General features: G+C 41.1%; 1 protein-coding gene across 5 annotated transcripts in view; it reads left to right on the top strand.

Annotated features, from left to right (window-relative positions):
• LOC6541819 (slowpoke-binding protein) overlaps positions 1 to 26,935 on the top strand; it is a 41,899-nt gene extending 14,964 nt beyond the window's left edge. Inside the window, exons 2-12 of one of the 5 annotated variants that reach the window (XM_015159345.2) lie at positions 4,112 to 4,575; positions 4,913 to 5,032; positions 13,615 to 13,782; positions 17,128 to 17,335; positions 17,393 to 17,629; positions 17,709 to 17,890; positions 19,341 to 19,551; positions 19,765 to 19,890; positions 19,958 to 20,100; positions 22,912 to 23,998; positions 24,154 to 26,387. In XM_015159345.2, the coding sequence (XP_015014831.1) occupies positions 4,112 to 4,575; positions 4,913 to 5,032; positions 13,615 to 13,782; positions 17,128 to 17,335; positions 17,393 to 17,629; positions 17,709 to 17,890; positions 19,341 to 19,551; positions 19,765 to 19,890; positions 19,958 to 20,100; positions 22,912 to 23,998; positions 24,154 to 25,401 (4,194 nt within the window). In that variant the 3' untranslated portion in view covers positions 25,402 to 26,387. Of the gene's footprint in view, positions 1 to 1,217; positions 1,248 to 4,111; positions 4,576 to 4,912; positions 5,033 to 13,614; positions 13,783 to 17,127; positions 17,336 to 17,392; positions 17,630 to 17,708; positions 17,891 to 19,340; positions 19,552 to 19,764; positions 19,891 to 19,957; positions 20,101 to 21,633; positions 21,858 to 22,911; positions 23,999 to 24,141 lie in introns of those variants that run through there. The other 4 variants (XM_026978430.1, XM_015159346.2, XM_015159350.2 and 1 more) reach the window with 4 other exon arrangements.
• The last annotated feature ends 222 nt before the right edge of the window (positions 26,936 to 27,157 follow it).

Below are 27,157 nucleotides of genomic sequence, written 5' to 3'. Positions count from 1 at the left end.
AAGCACACACCTCCCACGCTTTTAATGGCAGACATGGCACAGTGGGAGTCGTTGGTGAAGCGAGGATAATAAACAGTTTATGTGCTAACGAAATATTATAGTCAAAATTTCAGGGAGATACAATCTGCACTTTGAAAACCAAAAAGGGCTTTTCCAATGCAGATGAGCAAGGAAACTGTTAGCATATATACTAGTACTATCTAGTACTACCAAAAGTACTGTTATAACAAAGGTGTTCTTGCTGGTGGTAGGCTCATGCATAAAGTAAACTAAAATGCTTCCAGTTCTTAGCTGATGTAAAAGCAAGAGGGCCCAAAGCTGAAAACTACCTGCTTTGACCTTGCCCTTCTGGTGCCAGTAATTCCGTTCTTATCGCGGCCCCACGGTAAATTATCCATACATTGTTAGCCCATTGTCAAGAAAAACAAACTGGCATGCCAAGTTCAAATGGGATTCGATGCGAGGAGGGGATTCGGCTGCTCCGTTGGCCAAGGGGGAGCTGATGGGAATGGAATGAGCAGACGAGGCGCGTTCCTTGCGAATGCCAAGCGACGGCGCTCGCCATGAGTCAGTTGGAAAATTGTCATAAAAATTAAAAATCAATTTTTATAATCCAGTTAGAAGGGGAAAACGCACAGTCGAAAGCGAGTCGGCAGGGGAGCGAGTGAGAGGGCTAGTCGGACCGACGAGTCAGCCGCAAATACGACCACAAACCTGAAGCGATATGGACACGCAAACACTCTAAGCCACTCACCCACAATCGGCCGTAGTAGCGACTTACACCAACGTTCGCGAATATATATACGAGTATACACATTCGTGCATACAGAGAACACGCTTCAGTGCGACTGGAATGAAGAAAATTCATAGTTTTCGCCCCAGGCGAAACGATACTCGAATCGCACCTTCATTAACGGACGACCCGAGCACCGTGCTGGCCACGTTTTCATGGCTTAAATATTCAACCAAGTTCGTCCAGATCGTCTAATTCGGCGCGTCAGCGAGTGAACTACTTTGTAAAACTTGTGGGAACTTTACCAGTTAATTTCGGTGCTCCCCAAAATTCTAATCCATTAAACGGCGCGCGGCCGTCAACTCTTCGCCAACTTTGTGACGTTCCCGAAACTATTTAAAAATTGATTGAAATTTGTCTGACCCAATCAACAATGAGTGCAACCATAATGAAGGCGAGGAGGTCGTGGAAAGTGCTGGTCTAGGGTGGAAAAGTCCCGAATCGTCGAAAGCAGGTGCCACTCCGCTCATCACCTCCATCATCATCATTTTTAATGTGCAATTCTATTTCGGTCCCTGAAATGGCGGTGGCAGATTTAATGAATGAAAATAATGGAGTCGTTCTGTGCAGCCAGTGGTGGTGATTTTTGGGCAGATTAATCAAGCAGGCATTGTTATGTACCCAAAAATAATAACAAACTTGTTCCTGTACTTGCTTGGAAAGTTAATCAAAAGGTGCTCGAGATGTTAGAATTTCATAAAGTACGAGTACACGTACAAAATATTCATAAATTTTAAGACCCACACTTTTTCGGCCCTAAAACTAAGGAATGTAGGCTTAATATAAAAAAGAAATTGCATATTTGTATGAATTCAAATTGAAATTGGCCAAGAAAGAAGTGTACCTTCTGAAGTTTCCCAACGCCCTAGTCATTTTGCCTTCAAGCCCACATAATACCCAAAAAAATAATTAGTAATTGCCTAAGGGCACGTTTATCAGCTATTTTTAACCAGAAGTGTGAGTAATATCTTGCTACTGGGCTCTCCGAAGGCGATTCAATTAAAGTGCCGAGAATTAATGTCTGAAACGCAGAACTAAGCCCCATATTGATTAATGACATCTGTTTCCATTTGTGTAGAGCTCTCTCCGGCTCCATTGCGTTTCCTACTGCCATTTACCGAAATTGACAATTTAATTTGCAATGAACAAGCCAGTGACGGACAGGGTAATGCAATAATCAAAGCGAAGGATAAGCCAGAACAGAACTCACATATCGTGATTGTGAATATGAATACGAATTTGACACCCGGACAAGTGGAAGGGGGCGGTGTGGGATTGTCTAGTGCACACCTGAAAGCTAAAAGAAAATAAAACGAACCACTTACACCGCTCCCAAAAGGAAAATCAATAAAGTGTCTTGAGAGTAAAAGGCAGAAACGAACTTTGAGCATTTGTGTGCGGTTCCTACACAGATAAGTGGGCTGAGGGGTTTTGCCAGCACTGGGCAAAGCAAATACGATTAGGCCAGCCCACAACAGCAACTCTAAACACAATTTAAAATTAGAATTAGACAATTAGACAAATAGGCCGCCGCGGGCTGGCAAAGTGCTGCTAACACGTGCAAAAACTAAGGCTGCCTCAGTTCTACACACTTCTATACAGAGCTCAATGTCACGCGGCTGTTGAGGGGAAAAGGCGCGACGCACGGGGCGTATGATTTATTTAAGCGTCTATTAAAGTCCTTTCTATTGTTTCGCCGCTGTTGCCGGCGTGGAAGTGGTTGTTTTTATTGCTGCTGTGGCTTAGTTTTCCTCGTGTGAAGGACATTCGTTGAACTGTAGCGCATTCGCTTTCGGTAAAATAACTTCAAAAGTTTCGCATGCCGAGGGGCGTGTACTTTTTAATTAACAAAACAGCAACAGCCACAGTCACAGCCACAGTAGTGAGTGATGTGTGGCGGCATCTGAAGTGGAAATCGGATCAGATATTTTAATTGCTGCTCTGCTAAAACAAAGCCACTCTACACGAACACTGTGGCCTGCTATTGCAATACTCGAAAACTCGAACTTTGTCATATAATTCAACCTGTTCGACCATTTTAATAACCATTTTATTGACCACTTCAAGCATTTTGGACTTTGAAAGGCTAACATATGTGTCCATTAATTCATGAACCTACACTCGCATGGAATGTAAATGGGTATTTCGTTAATTGGGAAAATTTGGTTTCAATTTAAAGTTTTATCTTGCCCAAACACAAAAAAGATCAAATAATGTCAGTCAAATAAATCGAAATAAATGCATTCCACTCTTAAATATTAAATCTGTACCAAATATTTTTGTAAGATTTCTATACTATCAGAGTCCGGTGAAATTCAATTAAGCTTAGACAAACCACCGTCAATCGCAACCGAAAAACTAAACAATTGCGAAATTAAGCGTGGGAATCAATTAAATGATGAAAATATTGGGGTCAAGTGGCTTCGCTCTCATCGCAATTCATTAAATGCCGTATTTCCCCGGATTTCCCACCATTCACCCCAGCAAAACGTATGAATCGAATTGAAAACTAAAATTCTGTAAACATCGAACCCTGAATTTAGGTGTCTTGCATTTTTGGACTGTAGCGAAGTTTGCCTAAGAGATCGCAGTCGGTAGGTAAATTTGCTTTTGTTGCATCAGCCAGTCAAATTATCGAGCGATGCAAATTAGCCAGCAAATTCAGAGCAAATCAAATCACCAGAGCAAAGCTGAAAAAACCACAATGTTACACAAGCAAACTAATTTTGATTTTTACAACTTCAATTGGCTGCTAAAATATCAACACTCAAGACACGCTGAAATTTGTTAGATCATTTCTTTCAGTTTCAGTTTCACGCAATATTTTTATGCAAATTTCCTTAAATTAGATAACGCTTTTATACAAATTGGCTGTAAATTAGTTTAGTTGAATTGGTAAACTGGCCTATGCCGTAAAGCATGTTTTATCCTTCATTTAATTATCCTTTTCCTCCGTTTCACAAACACACATGGAAAAAGAAACAAAAGGACTTGGCAAAGTTCGTTATCAAAATGCTTTTGTGATTGTCTTTTACAGCAATAATTAAGCCCAATTTATTTTACACTCTTTGAACGATTGTTGAGCAAGTGCAAATGCCGGGGTAATAGAAATGGCTTCCATAGCTTTTGAGTTCCCCATTTTACTTTCCACGAAGCGCTTCTGTCCGTTCTCGTTTTCATTTCGTTGCTGTTTCATTTCGTCCTCGACTCGCGATTAATCAAATTTTAAATCGTTCTACCGCATATTTCTTTCCATTTCTCCGTGGCCACTCAACTCTTGTTCGAAACTCCCCACAAAAACACTTGCAAACACCACAGGACACTTGCAGCGAGGTCCACGACCCGGCAGCGACGCATCCGGAGCCGGAGCTCATCATCAGCTGCCACCGGGATCAGCGGGATCAGTGCCATCGGAATAATCTCCAGAGGGAAAGCAAAGTCATCACCCGATCACAATCATCGGCGTCGACCGCGCCGCATGCTCCAGTGCATCAACTGAAGCAGCAGCAATCTCTGCCCACACCTCTGACCCAGCAGCCCAGCCACAATCCGCACCACAACCCCCAGACCCCCAAGTCCGTCTCCATTCTCGTCTACAAGACCCTGAACACCGTCTTCAAGAGCAGCCGCAAGATCATCGTTCGTGTGTGTGAGGTGGCCAGCGCCAAGAAGTCCTTCACCATGTTCAAGTTCAACAAGGCCGCCCAGCAGCAGCGGATCGACAATCGGAACAGTGCCGTCACTGGACACGATCCCTTCGTCCGACCACCAGTGCCCGAAAAGTGAGTGCTCCGATGTACCGAGAGTTGCGGAACTCCCAGCTGCAGTGTGGAGATAGGTGTTTGAAAAGCTTTGGAAACGAACATTGGCAGAGTCAGACATTTAGTTATTCCTTAAACACATTGGTACTCATACACAAAATCGGATGTTGAGGATCCGAGAGCATTTCTGAAATGCAGTGTCTTGCCTAACAATTAAACAGAAAATATTAAGCCGTAGAACTCAATGTTAGCTCTGAAGCGAGTAAAGCCTTTTCAACCGCCTAACCAGAAAACAGTTTCAATTCCGAAATGTCAATGTGCTTGTCTCCCAATACTCCCAATACAATGCAACCGATAGGAAAGTGAGGAACATCATGAAGAAGCTGCACAAGGCGAACGGCCTCAAACGCTCCAACTCGGCGATCGAGTTCGATGTCTCGGCCCTGACAGCTGCCAATCGCCGACAGATCTACAGTAGGTGAGTAACCAGCGATCGCGAGATATACATGCTCGTATATGCGTGTGTAAGTTAACTACAGTTAATACAAAACAATATAAACAGCTTACTAATCAATAAATAATAAAATCTAATAACAATAAATACGAAACAATATTTAACCAGAATTGCCTAAATAGTAAATAACAAAATATTTAACAAGAATTGCAACATTGTTCAGTTCAATAATCTAAACATCCGCTCAAACGTCGCAAATGCCACCAACAGCGTCCGTTGTTTGTCTTGCGTGCGCACTTTCGGCCCTTGACGACAAATTGCTTACTTTGCAGATCATGGTCAGTTCAAACCAGATCTGCAGAGCTCTGCCGCGTCGCTGCCTGACACCCACAGCTAGCTTAGGGAATTCTAAAAACCCTTCTGTTCAGTCACAAATTAGAGTTGAATAAAACCACAACGAAATAAAGTTTCTGAGTTTTTAATTAAACGGGAAATTAATTGGCGCCCGAACAGGGACCAGTGAGAGGAAAAGTGATTAAGTTCAGTTTAGTGCAAAAAACTAAAAGTTATTGTGCGACTCCACTGGCCCAAGAACAAAACCCAGTTGTAATCCGAAGTGGCTCTTTTCATTAATTTGGAAATCGGAAAGCAACACAGGATTGGCAAATTAAATTTTGCTGATTTATCGGTGGTCTACAAGTCTTGTCAGGTACGCCCGCAGGACACCCTCTTTTTTGTGTGCGTCGCAGGATCCCAAGTAGAAACCGAACAGGACAACATCCGGACCATCAGGAGGAGTAGCCGCATCATTCAAATAATGTAAGCTAGTGAATAAGTAAAAACAGAAAAAAAGAACACACTAACCAAATCGAAATAAGTTTTAAGTAAAAACAAACCAAAATAATTTTAATTAAAAACAAAAGTGGAAGTGAGTGCTAAAAGGAAACAATAACTAGAAAAAAATCCTTATAAAAAAGGGAATCAAAATTAATACAAATTCCCTACTATAACAAAATAAAAAGGCGTAAAGCGATAACTAAATAAACTCCACCACTCAGTCTGCAGCTGAACAAATAAAATAAAAAAAAAAAATCTTTCCAACGAGTGGTATAACAAAACCCAATCTTGCGAATCCTAATCAAAGGACCCTCCAAGGTAAAAGGGTAAAACCAGCTACTGGTTTTCATTGCATTCTCTTCAGTCACTCAAATATAAAAAATTTTTTAACTAAATCTCACCAACGAACAAAATATTTTAAAAAAAAAAAAAAAAAACCTTTTTAATACCAATTCCTTTTCGCACCAATCTTTCATAATAATTTTAAGTCAAACACAAATTAATAACACAAAACACACTCTAATTCTAAGTAAATTTAAACACCGAATCAAACCTAATTTTTCCCCAATATCGATAAACGTATTAGTTTAAGTTAATTCAAATATCAAACCAAATCAAATTCCCCAACATCGACAAATTCCCTTACAAAATTCATTCGTATGGCTAATCAAAACAACCTTCTCAGGCCACCCATTCTCAACTTAGAACAGCCAGTTATACCAGCAATAGAGAACATAGAACAGCAGCTAATCGAAGAAAATTCACGCCATAGACAAAGACAAGAATTATTTCAACAAAATAGAAATATGGAGCAAGAACAATTACAAACTACAATTCGCCAAGTTTTAGCCGAACAATTTCCAACTTTACTACTTAAAGCCCAAAATCCAACACATGACTTTACAAACGCAGAAAACCAAGAAATTTTACCACAATTCCGAGCAAATTTAGCTGATCTTGATAAGATCCCTGACATAGTAAAAAGTCTTCGCGAATTTTCTGGCAATCCGGCCGAATTCAGTTCGTGGAAGAAAGGCATTGATAGAATACTAAAAACGTATGAACACACCGTAGGTACCCCAAAATATTTTGGAATTTTACATACTATTAGGAATAAAATTACCGGTAACGCAGATACAGCCCTCGAATCATACAATGTTCCCCTTAATTGGAATGCTATCTCCAAATGTCTTACACTACACTATGCCGACAAGAGAGATTTAGGTACACTTGAATACCAAATGACAACAATAACCCAAGCTGCAAACCAAACTGTTGAAGAATTCCACCAAGCAGTATACAAACATTTATCCCTGATTTTAAATAAAATTGGTTGCATGGAATTATGCGCCGAATCAGAACAACTTATGACCAAGTTGTATAGGGATAAAGCACTAGACACCTTCGTTCGAGGACTTCGTGGAGACTTGCCACGACTTCTGGGCATCAAAGAGCCCACTGACTTACCCTCAGCCCTCCATCTGTGCTTGAAATTAGAAAATCAAGCATACCGAACAAATCACGCGACGATTAAAGGACAACCTATTGCACATAGAAATACACCACCAAAGCATATTACAGTTCCTCAACAAACGCATTTTCAACAAAACCCAAATTTCCAACAAAGACCAATGGTTCCACCAAAAAATCAGTATGCCATGATCAGACCTAATAATAACTTTGGACAGCCACCAACAAGACCATTCTTCCCTCAGACCGCACAAAATACTAATCCACAGTTTCTAATGTACCAATCAAAGCCACAACCAAAACCAGAACCTATGGACGTTGACAGAAGTATTCAAACAAGACAAATAAATTATATGAATAGGCCACCCCAGATGGAAGTAGGAAAAAGACCGCCAGCATTAAGCACAACACAAAACGACGCTAATAAAAGGCAAAGAAATTTTAACATTCAAACAAGCACAGACGAACAAACAGACACAGACTACTCTAATAGCACACTTGACGAATATGAACAGTTAATTGCAAGCCAAGACGAACAGCAAGACCAAGAAGAAAGTTTGACAGACTATACGGAACGTGTTGAGGAAAATGACCAAGAATATCAATACGACTATACTTATCTTAATTTTTTAGAGTAACCGACTCCTCATTACCATACTTCCAATGTAAGGTGAGGAGTGGCCAAGTGCTTAACATATTAATAGACACCGGTTCAAATAGAAATTATATCCAACCCAAATTCGTCCCAAATCCATTAAAAAACAAAAATCCATTTCAAGCAGTCTCTGTAGGAGGCAACATTAAAATAACCCATTACAAGTTGGCAAACCTATTCAACGACCCAAACACTATAGTTAAGTTTTTCCTACTCCCTACACTAAAGACGTTTGACGCTATACTGGGAAGCGACAGCTTAAAAGAACTAGGTGCTGTAATTGACATCAAAAACAAACTAATGTTATTAAAAAATGGCATGAGTGTCCCAATACAAGAAAAGAAATTTGAATCCGTAAACGTAATAATTCCGAGAACAGAACACCTGACTGAATCTCAAAAAACAAACTTAAGCCAACTCGTGAAAAAATATCCCAACCTTTTTGCTGAGCCCAACGAAAAACTGACCTACATCACTAGAGTCAAAGCAGAAATCCGCACAAACACAGACACTCCGGTTTATTCGAAATTTTACCCATTCCCATTTGCCTTAAAGGACGAAGTCAACAAGCAAATCAATGAACTTTTAGAAAATGAAATAATTCGTCCGTCCCGTTCTCCCTACAATTCACCAGTGTGGATTGTACCTAAAAAGCTAGACGCGTCAAATATAAAAAAATATAGAATGGTAATTGACTACCGAAAATTGAATAGCGTTACAATAGCAGACAAATACCCCATACCAGATATCAACACAGTACTAGCACAACTAGGTAATAATAAATTGTATTCTGTCCTTGACCTCAAGAGTGGATTTCACCAAATACAGCTAAAAGAGAGTGACATAGAAAAAACAGCATTTTCCATAAATAACGGAAAATACGAATTTACCAGACTACCTTTCGGACTAAAAAACGCACCCTCTATATTCCAACGCGCCCTCGACGATATTCTTAGAGAGCACATAGGCAAAATCTGTTACATTTACATTGACGACATAATAGTCTTTAGCCAGGACGAAGAAACACACTGCAAAAATCTTGACTTAATTTTTGATACCTTAAATGCAGCTAATATAAAATGTCAACTAGATAAATGCGAATTTTTTAAAAACAAAGTAGAGTTTCTGGGATTTGTTATATCCGATAAAGGAATAGAAACAAATCCAGCAAAAGTAGAAGCAATAGCCAACTATCCCCAACCAAAAACAGTTAAAGAATTAAGAGCATTTCTTGGATTATCAAGTTACTATAGAAGATTTATAATGAGTTACGCAGCGCTAGCTAGACCGCTCACAGCATTGCTCAGAGGAGAAGACGGTCGTATTTCCAAATCAGCTTCAGCTAGAAAACAAATTCAATTCAATGATGAAGCCATAAAGGCGTTCGAAAAAATCAAAAGTACCCTAATTTCCGATGATGTCATTTTACAATATCCCGACTTTAATAAAGAATTTGCCCTAACTACAGATGCATCAGACTATGCAATAGGGGCAGTACTTTCCCAAAACGACAGACCAATATCATTCATATCTAGAACCCTATCCGAAACAGAAGAAAATTACGAAACAGCCAAAAAAGAAATGTTAGCCATATGTTGGGCAGTAAAAACATTCAAAGGCTATTTGTATGGAGGGACAAAGGTGAAAATTTATACAGACCATGAACCGCTTACGCACGACTGTAACTGGAAAGGCGGTATAGCAATTAGGAGATGGAAGACATACCTTGACGAATATAACAAAGAACTTCTTTATAAACCAGGAAAGGAAAATGTAGTGGCAGATGCTCTTTCTAGGGCCCCTAAAAGAAATCAAATAAATTCAATTGCCTCAACACAACATAGCGCTCAAAGCTCAAACCAAAATCTCATCCCTAGTATCGAGGTCCCGATTAACGCATTTAAAAATCAAATATTTATTCATAAAGAACATCCACCTGACTACAAATTCATAATTCCATTCCCCACATTCCACAGACATATAATTTCACAACAAACATTTTCTGAAGTTGACTTATTAAAATTACTGCAAAGGTACTTAAACCCAACAGTAATAAATGGAATTTATACGACGGAAGACATAATGGGACAGATTCAGAAACTATATCCGGAACACTTCCAATCCCTTAAAATTAGATTCACACAAACTAAAGTAATTGACCTAAATTCAGAAGCCGAACAAGATGAAAAAATATTGCAAACCCATAATAGAGCTCACAGAAACGCGCAGGAAAATAAAATTCAAATAGCCCAAAAATATTACTTTCCTAAAATGAAACAAAAAATAGCTACTCTCATAAAACAATGTCAAGTATGCAAAGAAGTGAAATATGATAGGCACCCACCTAATCCAGAAATAGCAGAAACACCAATTCCAGAATATCCGGGTCATACAATTCATATTGACATATTCTCCACAGAAAGAAAATTAGTCCTGACAGCAATCGATAAATTTTCCAAACTAGCTTGTGCAAAAATTATTAATTCAAAATCAATAGAAGATATAAAAAAACCCTTGCATGACATTTTGTTTTACTACGGCGTACCCAAATTTATAGTAATGGATAATGAAAAATCATTTAACTCAGCTAGCATTACATTCATGTTAAAAGATCAATTAGGCATCGAAATCTATAAAGCTCCCCCCTACAAAAGTTCAGTAAATGGACAAATAGAAAGATTCCATTCCACTCTTGCCGAAACCATGAGATGTTTAAAAGCAAAACAGGTTCACCGAACATTTGAAGAACTACTAGACAGATCCGTTTATGAATATAATTACTCAATACACTCCGTAACAAAGCAACGACCACTAGACGTGTTTTTTGGCAGACACCTGACCACTGACCCCGAACAATATGAAAAAAGCAGACAAAACAACATAGGAAAACTTAAACAAAAACAAATGGCAGATTTACAAAACCATAATAAAGAACGAAATGAAATAATAAATTACCAACCAGGGCAGGAGATATTTGTCAAACAAAATACCAGACTAGGCTCAAAATTAACCCCCCGATTTAAAAAAGAAATAGTGAAAGAAAACAGAAACACAACTATCGTCACCGATGCCGGACGAGTTGTCCATAAAAGTAATATCAAAAGCCACTAGTAAATTTTTTATATCAAAAAAAAAAAAAAAAAAAAGTCCGGAACACTCCTAGAAACTAAAACCTAAGTCCGTTCAGTCTGAAAAAAGAAAAAATATGAAGACCAATCGCATTTACCAGCTGTCGTCTGATTGCGGGTATCAATCCGATCATGAAGGGATCGGCCCATACCCGCCAAAAAACTTGGTTGTCTAAAAAGAAAAAAAAATAAATAAAATTTTTTTTCCTTTCATAGGTATTTTCTAATTTTAATGATGTTGCCATTGGTAATGGCAACCATGGATATCACAAATTATACTGACGCGCATACTATAACAATCTACAAAGGAGAAGGAAAAATAAAAATATCATCCATAAACCTTATTCATATTATAAATATACAACAAATCGAAAACGAACTTCTGAAAATACGCGAGCACACAGTTACTGACCTAAGAAATAGCTACTTGTACCATACCTTAACCCACGAAATAGTCCAAACACTCTCAGCATTAGGCACTCTTACTTTATCGTTTAAAAATAGACAGGCCAGATCAATCAATTGGATTGGATCAGCCTGGAAATATATTGCAGGAAACCCCGATCATGCTGACTTAGTAATGATTGAAAATAATCTAAACGACCTTATTTCAAATAATAACGATCAAATAATTATAAATAACGAACTACAGAACAGGATAAACAATTTAACCAAAGTATCAAATATGTTGGCAAATTCGATAAAACGTGACGATTCTTTTAATAATGAAATAGCGACAAGTTTACAGAATCAAGTTAGATTAATGAAGGAAGAAATAGTAAATGTTAAATACGCCATTCAATGGGCAAAACTAAATATTATAAACACATTACTTCTAAATGAAATAGAAATTGCAGAAGTCCGTAATATATTCCATAAAGGCAACTTAACTTTCTTGTCTGTTGAAGAAATGTTAGAATTTGTCGATGTCTCGGTCCTCCACAATAAAACTTCAATTATCTATATTGTCAAAATCCCAGAACTAGAAACAACAACATATAAAAACCTTTTAATCAAACCTGTAATAAAAAATCATTCCATTGTACAACTAGAAAGCAACGAAATATTTCAACACAAAGAACAAATGTTTAAAATACCAACAAATTGTAAATTAGCTAATAATCTCAAAATTTGTAATAAGGACAAAATTGTAAATCTAAATAAAACAAAATGTATTTTTAAGCTAGTTCAGGGAAAGGAATCGCTGTGTGACTTTAGTAACGCGGAACATATTGAAGAAATAGAAGAGATCGACAAGAGCATAATTCTTCTTAATAATTTTAATGGCAATATAACCAATAACAACATAACTCAACATCTAATGGGCACATATTTGGTGCACTTTTGGAATGACAAAATTTACATAAAAGGCAGAGAATTCAATAACAAAGAAACAACAATTATGAAACCGGGAATACCACTAATACAAATAACTCCAAAATTAGCCAAGCGACTACAAATCCTATCCTTAAAAGCATTAGAAACTCTCCATATTAAAAATACAAAGCATCTAAACGAATTGGCAACGCATTCTACGGCTAATCGCATAGCCATATTCACCCTTATTTGCATCATAATCATCATCATTTTTACTACAAAATTCTTTTGTCGACCAAAAGAAAAAGTTATTCTACAAATACAAGAAAAAGCTCCACAAAAATTAAATAACACAATACCGATGAAAACAATATCACAGCCCAAAAAGATCTATCCGGAATTTAACAATATTCCATATTTTTAACAAAAAAAAAAAAAAAAAAAAAAAAAAAAAAACTGCTCGAGGACTAGCAGGATTTTGAGGAGGGAGAGTTAACTACAGTTAATACAAAACAATATAAACAGCTTACTAATCAATAAATAATAAAATCTAATAACAATAAATACGAAACAATATTTAACCAGAATTGCCTAAATAGTAAATAACAAAATATTTAACAAGAATTGCAACATTGTTCAGTTCAATAATCTAAACATCCGCTCAAACGTCGCAAATGCCACCAACAGCGTCCGTTGTTTGTCTTGCGTGCGCACTTTCGGCCCTTGACGACAAATTGCTTACTTTGCAGATCATGGTCAGTTCAAACCAGATCTGCAGAGCTCTGCCGCGTCGCTGCCTGACACCCACAGCTAGCTTAGGGAATTCTAAAAACCCTTCTGTTCAGTCACAAATTAGAGTTGAATAAAACCACAACGAAATAAAGTTTCTGAGTTTTTAATTAAACGGGAAATTAATTTGTATATAGGACTTTTGCAATGTGTGTGCGGGTGTGTGTGTGTGAGCCCCACGCACACACTCAAGCAAAAGCGAGCACAGTGCACAGGTACCTCGAGTTATGATTTGGTTTTCCACACGTTTTGGTTTCGTTGAGTGAAGCTGCTTTGACGGACCAAGCTGAGCAGAGAACACACACTTATCGCAGTATTTTCTTTTGTATATTTTTCTTGTTTTGCCAATACCCACCAAACCAACCTAAAACACCCACCGCAACCACCACTGTGTACCCTTCTATTTGCAGCAATCGGTCGGCGAGCTCGGAGCAAGATAACTCAGATCTGTCCGAGCACTCGGAGAAATCGCCGCTGGTTAGCGCGAGGTTAGACAATCTAGCTAGGCTCTTCTTTAGCAAGTCGATGCCAGCGGAAACCGGAAGTAGAGATACCATAGATTCAGTACTGACAACAAGGTTGCATTTACTACTCTACTCTAAACTGTACTAAACTAATCTATTTTGTATTTAGCTTGCACCCACACTTGAAATTCAGAATCAGCGTCACTAGTGTACAGATTTCGATGCCAAGTTTTTCTTTTGCTTGCCGAGTTTGTTTTCTTTTTACTTGAGTTTTCGTTCCAGCTCTACAGCACTTTGCATGTCAAAAACGAATAGAAATAAACCTGAAATGCTTTTAATGTATGCCACACGTAGAAAAAATCACCAAACAATTCATTTTATTCGAACTTATTTTGATGTACCACAAGTGCACAAGTATAAACATAAAGATAACGCAAATAATGCGGAGGAAAAACCAACTAATGTGTCTAATGTTTTCAAGAGGTTTGAAAGGCAGCCACAAAAAGTAATTAACTTGAAAGCTTTTGTCGGCAATGATTTCTTAAAATCAAAAAGTATATTGTATGTATACCTATTTCCCTTAACATTAAACAGACTTTTTCCCGCTTGCTGAATATTTTGCCAAACTTTATTTGAAAAGTTTTTCATTCAAAATGAAAAGCCAAAGGCATTGCCAAAGTCAAAGCATTAAGTGCGATGATAGAGTGCATTTCCAAACCACCCCTATCCCTATTTTTCTTTTGTCCTAACGGCAGGTGAAAGTTTTCCAAGGTGAAAATTCCTCAAATTAGATGCCCAGGCACACCATACAAAAATCGCAAATTAAATTATCAACTTGGAAAAGTTCCCTCGAAAAAGGGCGAAAAATTGATTCGACTGTGTGTGTGAGTATCTGTGAGGACTCCTGCCCCCCTCCCTTCGTCCCTCCACGCAATTCTACGTGCTGAGCCGTATGATGAATGTGCAAGCGAGCGTGAGCATCTGTTCGTGTGTGTAAGTGTCTGTCGATGTGAGTGGGTGGGCGTGTGTGTATGAGTTTGTGCGCCCCTAACGAGCAGGTGAATATGCATGTGTTAGTGCCGCAAAGTATGCAATAAAAAATTTCACACACGACCACGTTAATTACGCGCGGCATCCGAATATTTCAACTTCAGTTCCCCGCCAATAGAGTTTGTTTGACTGTAAAGTATCTATCCATGTTGTTATATATCTAGGCATTTCCCAGAAGGGTTTGACCCTGGAGCTGTTCGGTAATTGGCTTTGATAAATAAAAAAAGGTTGCTTCGCAATTTCACGCGGCTTTTAAAGGGACTTTTATTTTAATTATCGCTTTATTTTTACTCAATATTTGGCAATTCGTCCCATAATCTAGTATATGTGAATATAAGTTCTATTACCTTATTTAGTTTTCTTGTGAAGACGATTGATTTAGATACTAACACATATCTTAATTGTTTTTCAAATTATTCTATAAGCTCCTTAGAGTTGACTTATTCATTGCAGACAGTCTAGAAGATTAATTCAATTTATTTCCCACTTCATTGAAGAGTTCACACCCTAAGCGTTTCCCCAATTTTTCCGTAGGATTTACCCTTCCGATTCCCACCCACTTTCCAGAGTCGACAAACAACAAGTGTGTCGAGTGTTTGGCAAATATTTAAGCTGCAATATCACCAAGAGGGAAAACGGGGGAAAGTCACCTCTCCGTTTTGCAACAAAAATTAGCTTAAGTCAACAAACAAACAGGAGAAACACTCTTCAGCAAACACACACTGTTGGATGCTAAAACCCGTTACAGCTGCAATCGGAGTCAAGGTCTTTTGAACAGCAGGGAAATGAGAAATATTTCACATACGCACCGTTGGCCAAAAGCGCAAGCCGTGCGCCTAAAGAGACAGGCAATGGGCAAAGAGTTTTGCCAGCTTTTGGTTGTTTTGGTCTAGCTAGCACACAGTTATACACAGAGAAAAAAATATATAAGTTCAAATGACAAAAGGAGTATCTAAATTTTGAATGTTGGTATCAGAATGGGTAATGCATCTGAAACAAATTGGTTGTCACAAATGTGTGCTAGGAAATGTACAAGATGGTTTTGTGTAGTATGAAGTTTTTTTGCTCTGTGTTTGTGTATTTATTCCGCTTCTGCAAGTTCTTGTGACGCAATGAAAGTGAAATGGGGCGAGAGGAAGAGAAAGAACGCCTCTTGGCCAACATTTTATGCCACACACGAACACACTTTCACTATCTTCTTGTACCTCTGCTGCCCTCTACTCTCTACTTTCTACTGTTCTTCGTTTTGCGCCTTATTAAATTTTCAAACACATGCTAAACTTAACCCGAGGATGTGCTTAACCTTCCCTCTGTTTTGATTGAGTGGCCCGTAAGTGTTTGTTTATGAGCCCGGCTCTCAACCTCTACTACCAACTTTTTTACATTTTCAGCCTTTGTTATTCTGTCTTCTTAACATCTCTTTCTCGTTTAAGCCTCCAAGTGAGTGCAGTTTGTTTAGCTTTTCTTCTACTTTTCATTTCGTTTGACACCGTTTTCATTTTCAGTTGCTTTTCTGCACTTTTCTCTTTAAACAACCTTTCACTTGCAACAAATAAACGAACAACAAATTGTTCCCCAAAAAAGCAACTGAAATGAAATGATAAACTCATGCTTCCGTTTCCGCTGCGCCATTGTGCAGGCAGTTACTTCCTCTTCCTCTGGCCCTTCCTTTTGTTTTCCGTCCTCATTGAGTTGCAAATTCCTCCGTCCTGCGGCACCTTACAAAACTAGCCAGAAAAATGTTGTTCTGTCCAAATTATTTGGTGCCTCCCTTTTTTGGGCAACATTTCAGCAACGATTATCCGTGACATTTTTTTTTTTTGACATTTTTTGTTTTGTGCGGTATAGATTTGAGATAGGGATGTAAGGTCTGTTGAATAAGACACAGAGGCCATTCAACATTTGACAGAAGCAACAATGTGACTACACCAAAAGTAAAAATGCTGGGTTTTTCCTCGATATCATCAATGTTAATGAATTAGAAAGCCCATGAAGCCCATTAAATAGTCACGTGGCACATTAATCTTTAAAGTATACATCTATCCATTAAAATGCAAAGTGATGATTATGATTGAAGTCCCTCCCCATACATACATATCTTGTGATGAACAAATAAAAAAAGTCATGTGAAGCCATCAAATTTAAAAGAAAACGCGCGAGTTTAAGTGTGGGAAAATGTATGTTAAGTGCTCACTCCTGTTTATCGTGTAAATACCTGCCCAAACTGAGTGCGATGCGATGAATGTTGAGACATTTTCAAAAATCTATGTCTAAATCATTTAGTTTTAGTTGTACTATACAAACAAGTTTCCTTAGCTAGCAAACCTTCAACTAAGTATGCTCTTAAATCATTCTGTATCCCCGGAATTCAAACGGCTTGACAGCTAACGTTCGGTTGACATGTTTCAGGCCCAACATCAAGTACCAGTACTCCGCCTTGGACAGTGGCAATGGGATCGTGGAGCGAAGTCCCCGGGAGCGGGCTCAGAGGGAGAAGGCGCTGAATGCCACTCAGGAATGGATTCAGGGTGCCAATGGGCGCTACGAAGTGATTGCCCACCTGGATGAGATCGGTTCAAGACATGGCAAGAACTGGTTTCTGGTCACAGATGCCTCGGTGAGCTGTGATTTGCATGTATTTCATCCCACAGATTAATGTTTCTCCGTACTTCAGGTGCGCACGGATCGTCTGCAGACTCTGCTACCTCTGCCCGCCGACTGTGTGGCCTTCGAGGATCTCCCGCCCAACGAAAGCGCCAGGGAAATACTCATGGAGCTCCTGGGTTCGCTGCATCATCCGTACATTTACCCCGTTCTGGATTTGGGCTTTTTGCGCAACAGCTCCTATAACTACGCCTGCCTGGTGACGCCCTTCAACTCGCGGGGCAGTCTCAAAGATCTCATATATAAGGTGGGTATTTCCACTCAAGCATTTGTCAAGCGTTTTGAAGTAACACTTCTCCTCTTCCTACATACATTTCCCACTTCAGGCGCAGTGGAACGAGCCGTGGGCCAGGAAGTACACGCGAAAGCCAAATGGCTTACCGGTGAGCCAGGTGCAGCGCCTGGGGCGACAGATCCTGGAGGCACTGCTCTTCCTGAAGGAGCGCGGTTTTCCGCTTCACGGTCACCTGCACAGCGGCAATGTCATCCTGCAGAACGGGGCAGCCAGGTGAGTCCCTTGTCGATTGGGGCCCACTCAACTGTTAACTAATTTAATAATGGCTGCAATATTTGATATCGAATCGGTGGCCCCAACCCGCCCCCGCACTCCCACTGCAACATTTCAGTATTTCAGTCATTCAAAGTTCACCCAAATAGAACCGACATCGATTTCAGCCTAAATGGCAAATTAAAAGCAATTCCCCAGAATCGTTGGCCATTTCAGGGCACTTTAAATGCATGTCCTTGTTTCGGGAACCCCTTGGCCCCCTTGGCCCCTTGGCCCCACGCTATCCATGTAGCAGTTGTGCGACAACGCGTAAGCGCCACCCAGAGCAACCCACTACAAACATCGAATGGGTGTAACGAAAATAAAGCTTTAGCTTTTTGCCATTTTAAAAATAAATGGCTGGCGCAAAAAGTTGCTTATATCGCAGCAAAGGAACGGGGCTAGAAAGAGGGGGCATCTGCATGCTAGAATTCCTATAGGTGAAAGTCGATTAAAGTGCGGATTTTCTGCGTTCAAGTTTGCGCCAAGTGCATGACCCAATTTCGCTGCCTTCGTCGCCAGGGTATCGCTGTGTGCATTGAAAAGCTGATTTTCATATAAATTGCTTATACATATGTACAGCTATCGATAGGACAGGAAAGTTGAAAGACCAAGGAGAAGAAAACGGTTAAATGGAATTTAGTAAGCTGAAAATCTGATTGACGAAGTAGAAAGGAAAATACTTGCTCAACTGGGATTTATACCAGAATCTCAAGCTACTTGCAACTTACAACGTTTTCATTGTTTTATCTCAACTACAAAAACATGGCGTTTGATTGAGAATTTGGCTAAAAATACTTCTAGGCTAGCCTATTCAAGCAAACAACTATGTACCACATATAACACAGCCATTTTTATTTAACTTTTTGGAGCCCGAGGACCCTTTATCCTGAAGGCATAATTTACTGATTTTTAAAACTAATCATTGCCATCTGGCAGCAGCAGCCAATAAACTATAGCCCACGGCAACTAGCATCTTCAGAACCTCTATTGTCAGCCAATTTGGAATACCGTTCCAGCTAGTCAGCAACATTTAGCCTAATGAATACTGGCAAATGCCGGCAGGACCCTCGAACCGAAAGCCCCAACCAATCCGCAGTACACGACACTGTGTAGTGCCATAATATTGTCATATCAGGTCTGACATACGCTCTTTGTCGTAAGGACACATCGCCAGTGGGGAAAGGGATGGCAGATGATAGCAGCTGCCTCTCGCTCGCACATAAATCCATAAAAGTAGACACTTTGCGGCCGACGTGTTCACGTGCTGGCCATCAATATACAAATACAGCAGGGTAGCCATCGAATATGTTGCATAATTAAGAGCGAAACAAAAGGGAAGGAAGGCACAAGGGGACCGCCATTTAATTATGCATTTTCCGCGACATTTATTCCGTTTTTCACCCATCAGGCTATCGGGCCTGGAGAACGGCCTCCTGGGCCTCAGTTCTCGCATTAACGCCGTCATGTGGTCCCGCTCGGTCACCGAGATCGAGAACGTGGACATCGTCTGCTTCGGCCACCTGCTCTACGAGATGTGCACGGGCCAGGAGCTGACCACCCCCAAGCCGTCCATGCGGGTGCTCGAGATGGAGCTGCAGCACTATCCACAAATTGGCCAGGTCAGTAAGGTCCTGCCACGCTTCACAGCCATAGCTTCTCTTGGATTAATACCATTACCATTTTTACGTTATTATTTCTTTTTTGTTTTATTTCACAGACCAGAAAACAAGTACAGTATAGATTATTTGCTAGCATGCCATTGTTACCAGTCGACAAGACCTGCAGAGAGGTGTCGAGACGAATTATACTTAGCCTATGTAATCTTCTTGCAGATTCTGGAAATACTAGGCCTGATCTTTGAGCCGCCCAGCGGTGTCTGCCCCTCCGTTGAGGACCTAGTCCTTTGCGATCTGTTTCGCAGCATCGACTTGCGCGAGCTTCGCGGTCCCTGTTTCAGTGTAAGTACCTTCGACCTTCGCCATTCGCCACTTGGTCGGATTCATCTAACGCATGATCCGTTTACAGACAATTAAGCCGAGCCTCAGCAGGTCCACCCTGAACCTGCTGCAAGCGGTGAAGAAGCGCCAATGCGCCTCCCTGGGCCACTCCCTCAGCGAGGCCAACTCCCCCTGCACGCCCCCTTCGACGCCGCACGATCGACGAACTGGGTGAGTGCTTGCCCCAACCTAGCCTTCTTCACCTAGAGGCAAACGTGCAAGTTGTACTCTGTCGGTCACTGGCATATCTCACACTTATCCCTCACCACACACACACTGACTCATACTCGGTTCATCCTCATGTTTCTTCGGCGTGTGGGGAAAGGCAAGTCTTGTATGCTCTTCCAGAAATTTCCAATTCGGTGCAGAATTAGGGCTTCGAGTCAAGTTTGAATAGTACAAAAAGTACATAAGTACTTTAATAATACTTTAGTTGGTAAACTAGGGATTGCAATGCCTTTTAAATGTATTCCACTAGCGCCTTTAGCTTTTCTAGTTTATTTTAATTCATTTTTACCTAAAGTCTTAAGTTCTTAAAGTATTAAGTTCTCGTAGCTTACCTAATTGTAATTATTAGCAGTACTAAACTTTAGCATCAGGTGCGGCTGTTTTCACTTGTTCACAACGCCAGAACTACACGGGTTCTTTAAATGCAGATGTGTTTCACACAGTTAGGAAATTTAATAGTGATCGCTAATATGACTAAGTGATTCATCACTTGTGTTTCAACATAAATAGCGTTTGGCCGCTCTTAACAGAAAATATTTTTAGTGGATAGAATGGAATTTGAATAGGCCGCATAGGTAGGCCCCACGTTGGGCGCCAATTGTATAAGCCCGCACAGAACCGCTAATCCATTTACTGTGCACTCGCTTTTGGGGCTAATAAAGAGAAAAGCACACACACATCCGAGGAGATTTCAAACAAAAAGAAAGCAAAGAAAACTAACGCTGGGAGCCGAGATAAAGCGGAAAATGTGAAAATGTTGCCACAGGCTTGACGATGTGCGTGTGCCTGTGCGTGTCTAAAGGTAATTATGATAATGTCCTGGACTCTGCGCAGCCCGACCCGTCTACTCAAAAAACGTAGACAGAATTTAAAATTATGCATACAAGACAGGAATATAATTGAGTGATAAAAACGAGGAAACAAGAAAATAGCCAGAGAAAAAGTCCCAAAACAATAAATACAGGGAAAAGTGCTCATTTGCTGCCTCATGTATTTTTAAGCATTTCTGACCCTGTGTAAATTAACTCTGCTGCCTTTAAAAAAATAATATAATAAAATACTCAAACGCATGTTTTACTTTCATATTAAATAACAACATATGTAGTGGAGGATTTTTTCAACTAAAGTATTTTTTCCGTATGCAATGTTTTACTCTCTCTTTCTCTCCTAACGCCTACTACTACTACTACTACTCAACTTTGTTGTGTGTGTGTGTGTATCTATCTATCTTAGTGTTGCGAAAGCGCCCAGAAAACCGTTACCGTTGCAGTTCCCGTTACAGTTGCCGCTACACCAAACCCATCATCTACTACACACATACCGATCCGCTCTTGAATGTCTCTCAACGTTCATTTTTGTTTATATTACCTATGTGTGTGTTTTGTTTTTGATTTACAAACTCTTGCATTTCTGCATTTGTTTATTTACATAACCCGTTCGACTAACAAAAACCAACAACAACTACAACAACATCAGTGTTCTGCCTGCGCCCTATGAAGTCTTTCGTATGTACTAAACCAAACCAAACCAAACCGAACCGAACCGAACCAAAACCAAAGAAATCCGAACCCGAAACCCAAAACCAACAATGAACAACTCACAAATATATCTCACAATTCAAATTTACAAAACGAATATCGTGTGAAATAAAACCCAAATGAATACCTGAATAAAATTAAATTAAATCAATATACAAGCCGATAAAGCAAACACAACATTTTTTTGTACGAAAATTAATGTTTTTATGCCAGACGGAAACGAATCTAATGCTGCAAAAAGTAATTCACAGTGTTTGTTGTAGCCAAATGTGGTAAGTGGCAAAACTTTTATGTGCTCTAACCACCAAGAGAAGCTGCACCGCCCAGCAAGCAAACCAATTCGCACCACCAAATCGAATCTGCATCGAGAAGGGCCAGCAGAATATATATTTGTTTATTTAACATGTGCAAACCACATTATCCCATGTCTGTTATCTGTTGTTTACCTTGGTTTTTACGTGTGCTGGCTGGCAAAATGCAATTTAAATGTTTTCCACGCTGTAAGTTATTTGCTTAACCCTTTTCAATAAGTCCCATCTATTCAGCTTGTAACAAAAATGTTTATGTTTATGTTTATGCTTATGTTGTTTCTTGCATGCTCTACAGAAAACCATTTAGCTGGGTTAGATAGAATGCAGCCAAAATATTTTCAGAGCAGCTGCGATTGAGACCACTGAAAGCTGTTTATTGTGAAGTAATTTAATTGTAAAAACTGAAATTTGTGTTTTTTAATCATAACCTTAGATTCAGATTAAAAAGAGACTAAGCTCGAACACTACCGAATGATAGGCTAGACACTAAAACTATCCAACCGGAGTACATCATATGTTTGCTCCCTAATTGAGTTCACCACACCTTGAGATACTCGTATCTCAACAGACTAGGCGTATCTGCCTAGGAACTAATTGAGTTTTGGAGGAGCTTGAATGCAGAGCAGCCAACTTGAGCTTGATTGAAAACACGCACGTATTGACGCTTCTAGTGCAGCACACTTTCGCAGACATACTCACAATTCCATCCATGCATTCATCGCATACAATGACATGCCATGGCTTTTCTGCATATCTGAACACAAAAGAAAATCGAATCAGGTGCCGGTAGCGCAGCCGGATCGGAACGAAAAAATTCTGAAAATTCTGATTGTTATTCTCTGCCCTTTCCCACCGTATCCCACAACTTTCCCCCTTTACTCACCTGCTCCCTGTCGATCCCGCAGTATCAGCCGAACAATGGACTCATTTGACATATCAAGCGATTCGGAGGAGGGTCTCCTGGAGGAGATTGTCGTCGGTGGAAGCTGCCATCGGCAGCACCTGCTCCGCCTGCAGCAGTGGCACTCCGCCCACTCATATGTTCACTCGTATGCCTCGGAGTCGCCCATTCACTATTGCGACCCTGCGGCGGTCTATTCGGATGATAATAGCCAGGAGCCAGGTCAGGATCCCCAGCCACCGACCATTCGATGTAGCACCAGCAGTCAGAGCAATCTGGATGTGCTGCTGGCAGAGGGAGCCGCGGACGAGGTCTACGAAGAGCAGGAGGAGGAGGATTTTGAGCAGGAAGAGGAGGCCAGCGGCTCCTCGGGAACACAGAGGCTTCAGGCTCCAGCCTGCACCTCGTCGGCTGCCGGGGCCTCCTTCAACCACCAGCTCACTGCCGATATGTGCAACTACAAAAACTCGAAGAGCAGGAGGTTGGAGTACTCCCTCAAGTGTCTCAAGTACGGCCGCAGTAATCCCTCCCAGGACTCAGCCTTTGGCTCTCTGACCGACAACGACCTGTCCATTGGATCGTCCAGCATTAGGCTGAGCAGCTTTCAGTCCATTTCATCGCCCATTGACGAGGGCGTGGAGGATGTCATCATAGCCACCACCACAGGTGGCAATGAGACCTGCCTGGAACTGGCCACCATTCCCAGGAGTATGGTCTCCCAGGACTCGGCGATCTCATCGCCCTGTCGCGAGAGTTCCCCCAACAACTTTCTGCACATTGACGATGCCATGTCGGGAACGGGTTCAACTTCCTCCGGCTCGAATTGTGGCTCCTACGGAAATATACGCCCCCAGCAGTTTCCCGTCTCGCTCTCGCCAAAGATTTTGGTCACGGCCACCAGCAATTCGAGCAGCTCCTCCTTGGCATCCACTGGCAATGCGGGTCAAGGTCAGGCCCAGGGTCACGGACAAGGGCATCCCCAGCAGCAGTTCGATCCGCCCAAGATTCTTGTCAACGATCAGAACTCCATCTACACCACATCGCCCTCGAAGCGATCGGGTATGATAGAGGTGTTCTCCCAAAAATATCGGGTGAGTAACTTTAAATTAACTTTTTAACTTTAGCTTAGTTATGCCACTTAAACCAGCAAAAGCTGGCCTAACTTTTAAGTGAACCTGCTGTATTTATAAAATCCGTGCCATTGGTCTTGCGGTGTGAATGAAAGCTTAATTAGTGTCCCTTCCAGGTGAGCTCCTTCGAGGACATGTCCCCGAAGCGAACCTCCGACAAGCAGCACCTGAAGCACGTGAATCGCCTGGCCTTTCGCTCCCTGGAGGAGGAGCGTCGGATCGACAATGCCTTTCTGCCGATGGCGGATCGCACCCACTCGGACAATCGCGTGAACATGCAGAGCGAGAAGTACAAGAAGCTCACGCACGCCTCGTTCCGCATTAGCAAAGGTCAAGGTCAGGACTCGCCCACGGCCACGGCCACGCCCACCAGCCAAACGTCCCCCGGTCAGCCTGGCAACTGCATCGAGATGCAGCGAACCGGAAGGCAGACCCTCTGGCGGGACAGCAAGTTCTACCGGAAGAACAGAATCGCCAAAAGCAACGACTCCCTGATGGAGAACAATCCGTCGCCCAGGATATCGCCGTGCTCCCTGCGGGACAATCAGTACGAGAGCAGGAGCAGCTCCCAGGCCAGCAGGAGATCGCTCAGTGGTAGTCAGCAGATGCTGAGTGTCACCACCAGCTTCTGCGGCAACGGCAGTGCCTCCAGGAATTCGGCCAGGTACTGCAGCTCCAAGAGCGAGGACCTGGGCGAGTCCTCCGACTATCTGAGAGTGATGGATGCACGGAAGTCGTACTCCGAGAGGCATCTGGTGCGACTCAAGCAGACGGCCATAAACAACACGCACAGCGAGGACGATGTGAGCTTCAACGATGACAATAATCAAGCGGTATCATCGCAGGGTCAGGGGTTACGGCAATGCGGCATCCAATACAATCAGAAGGAGCACCACCAGAAGCACTATCAGGGTGGCAGGTGGAGCAGCAGCTGCTCCATTGGCGGCCACCTGAAGACGACCAATATTAAGACCACCTCGCTGTCAGCTCAGTCCAGCCAATCGAATTTAGTGGCCACCTCGGCAAGTGCCAGCCATCGCACACCATCCAAGTCCCTCGACCAGAGCATCGCCACCATCGCCACCATCGCCATCCCGAACAGCCACCCCACCACCCAGAGTAACACCACCAAGGGCAGCAGCACCACCAGCAGCGACAGCAGTAGCAGCACCACCAGCTCGGTGGACGAGTCCCCGTCTAGACACACCCTCAGCGGAGCTGACCTCTCGAGGATCTTCGTGATGGACATGGACGACGCACCGGGCAGCACGTGCAGCGAGGAGAAGACTCCCCTCCTGGACAGTGTGGAAATGTCCCCAATGAGTCCAACCGATCCGGAGGAACCCGACCTCGATAAGCTCTAATGGGCATCCCGATTACACTAAGTACACGCACATACCGATACGTTTTGAGCAGCCGAAATGCAAAGCATGTGATAGAGAAACCAAATATAAATGAAATCGAACGGGGAACCATAAAGTTATAGAACTACTAGGCTAGGTACGGGATGGTAAGTGGAGAAAGACTTCTAAAAGAGTTATCGGGATAGAGTTATTGAGTTTTACATCACACAGACGAACACTATTCATTTCTCTTTCATCTGACAAATCTGGTTTCTGTACATTTCAAATCCAAGTTATATAATTTTTCGCTAAGACCAAGTACCTTTGAAATTATTAAAGAGTCGAAAATACAAATTCGTATTTCAATCCTCCTGAAAACTCTTTTTTAGGGCATTCTCCAGTGCCAGTGTTGGTTAAGGTAAAGCAATTCTAATCTGGGTTCGACACAAACACTTACACACACCCACTCACAGTTAGATAATTGGGCTGCCCCGCCTTTGCTAAATTCACACATCCACACTCAAAGCTTTCTTCTGGTAACAATAATATTTTTCTCTTTATATTGAACTTTAGCCGATTGCTTTTACAGCAATTCGAAATAAACTAGAATACGTATTTCTTTACTAAAGCTTATCTCTAGACTGCTAAGCCACGAGACAACACAGAAAAACCAAAAGGAATACCATCCTGCTGATTAGTTGTTTTTTAAACAAATTAAAAGGAAAGCCGTTTTCGAATTATACGGAATTATACACTTTACTTGGTAGTTAATTGAATAGTTAAGACTTGAAAGCTTCGCAGCTTGGCGCATTGAAAATGTTTTACTGTAGCTTAAAATCGTTTTAAGCTCCCAGTGGAGCGTGTTTTAAATATAAATTAAAAAGGAACATATTCTAGGGAAGTAAGTCCAAAAGAACCTTAAAAGATCAAACAAAGCCAAAGAAAGTTAACCCATTGAATGGAGAATCCAAGGCAGAGTTGAAAGTATCCAGCATACGACTACATATAACGAGCAACTTAGATTTCTTTAGTCTCTTATCCTTTGTTCAGAAATGCCACATTAGCCAGCACTTCAATATCGCAACGGAAACATAAATTTTACCCCATAAGAGTTAAGCATTGTCGTATAAAACGTCAAACAATAAAACAATACAGAATGCAATCAAATTTACTAAATATCGGTAACGAAAATATCACAAAAGCCACACACAATCGAACACAAAATAAATGTACTCACTAAAGATCATATATATAGAAGATAATATTAGACGCACGCACTTGACTAAGACGATCAAGGTTCGAATCCCGATTCAAAATCCAGCCCCACCCGACCCATTTGAATAACTCAAATGATCTGCCACAGAGTCGCCCTTAGTTTGATTATTCGTAGCCGAAGAATGCGCAAAACATTGTTTATGGGACCCTCTAGAATGTACATGTATGTATTCCCAATATCTTGTAAGTTATTTTGCTTGGAATTGTTTGTGTACCCACTTATGTAGCCCCAAGAACGGAGAAGCCCTTGAGAACTAACAAATAAACGAGATAACGACGTACATTTCGAGAGTTTTCATTAATTGGTTGCTACCAGTTCTAATAAACAAGAAAACTAAATAGAATACGATTTAAGAATAACATTGTGCACTGCTTGACTACTTTTGAACTGCTTGCACGTAGTATTACTTTTGCTTAGCGGCTAATCTGTAAACTGCTTGACTTGCGTGGCGACACCTGGTGCTGGAGCTATCACTTGTAAAATGTTTTAACACAGTGTGTA

This window comes from Drosophila erecta, unplaced genomic scaffold (genome assembly GCF_003286155.1).
Source record: "Drosophila erecta strain 14021-0224.00,06,07 unplaced genomic scaffold, DereRS2 tig00000055-arrow-pilon, whole genome shotgun sequence".
NCBI lineage: Eukaryota > Metazoa > Arthropoda > Insecta > Diptera > Drosophilidae > Drosophila > Drosophila erecta.
This window is presented reverse-complemented; position numbering and strand designations above follow the sequence as displayed.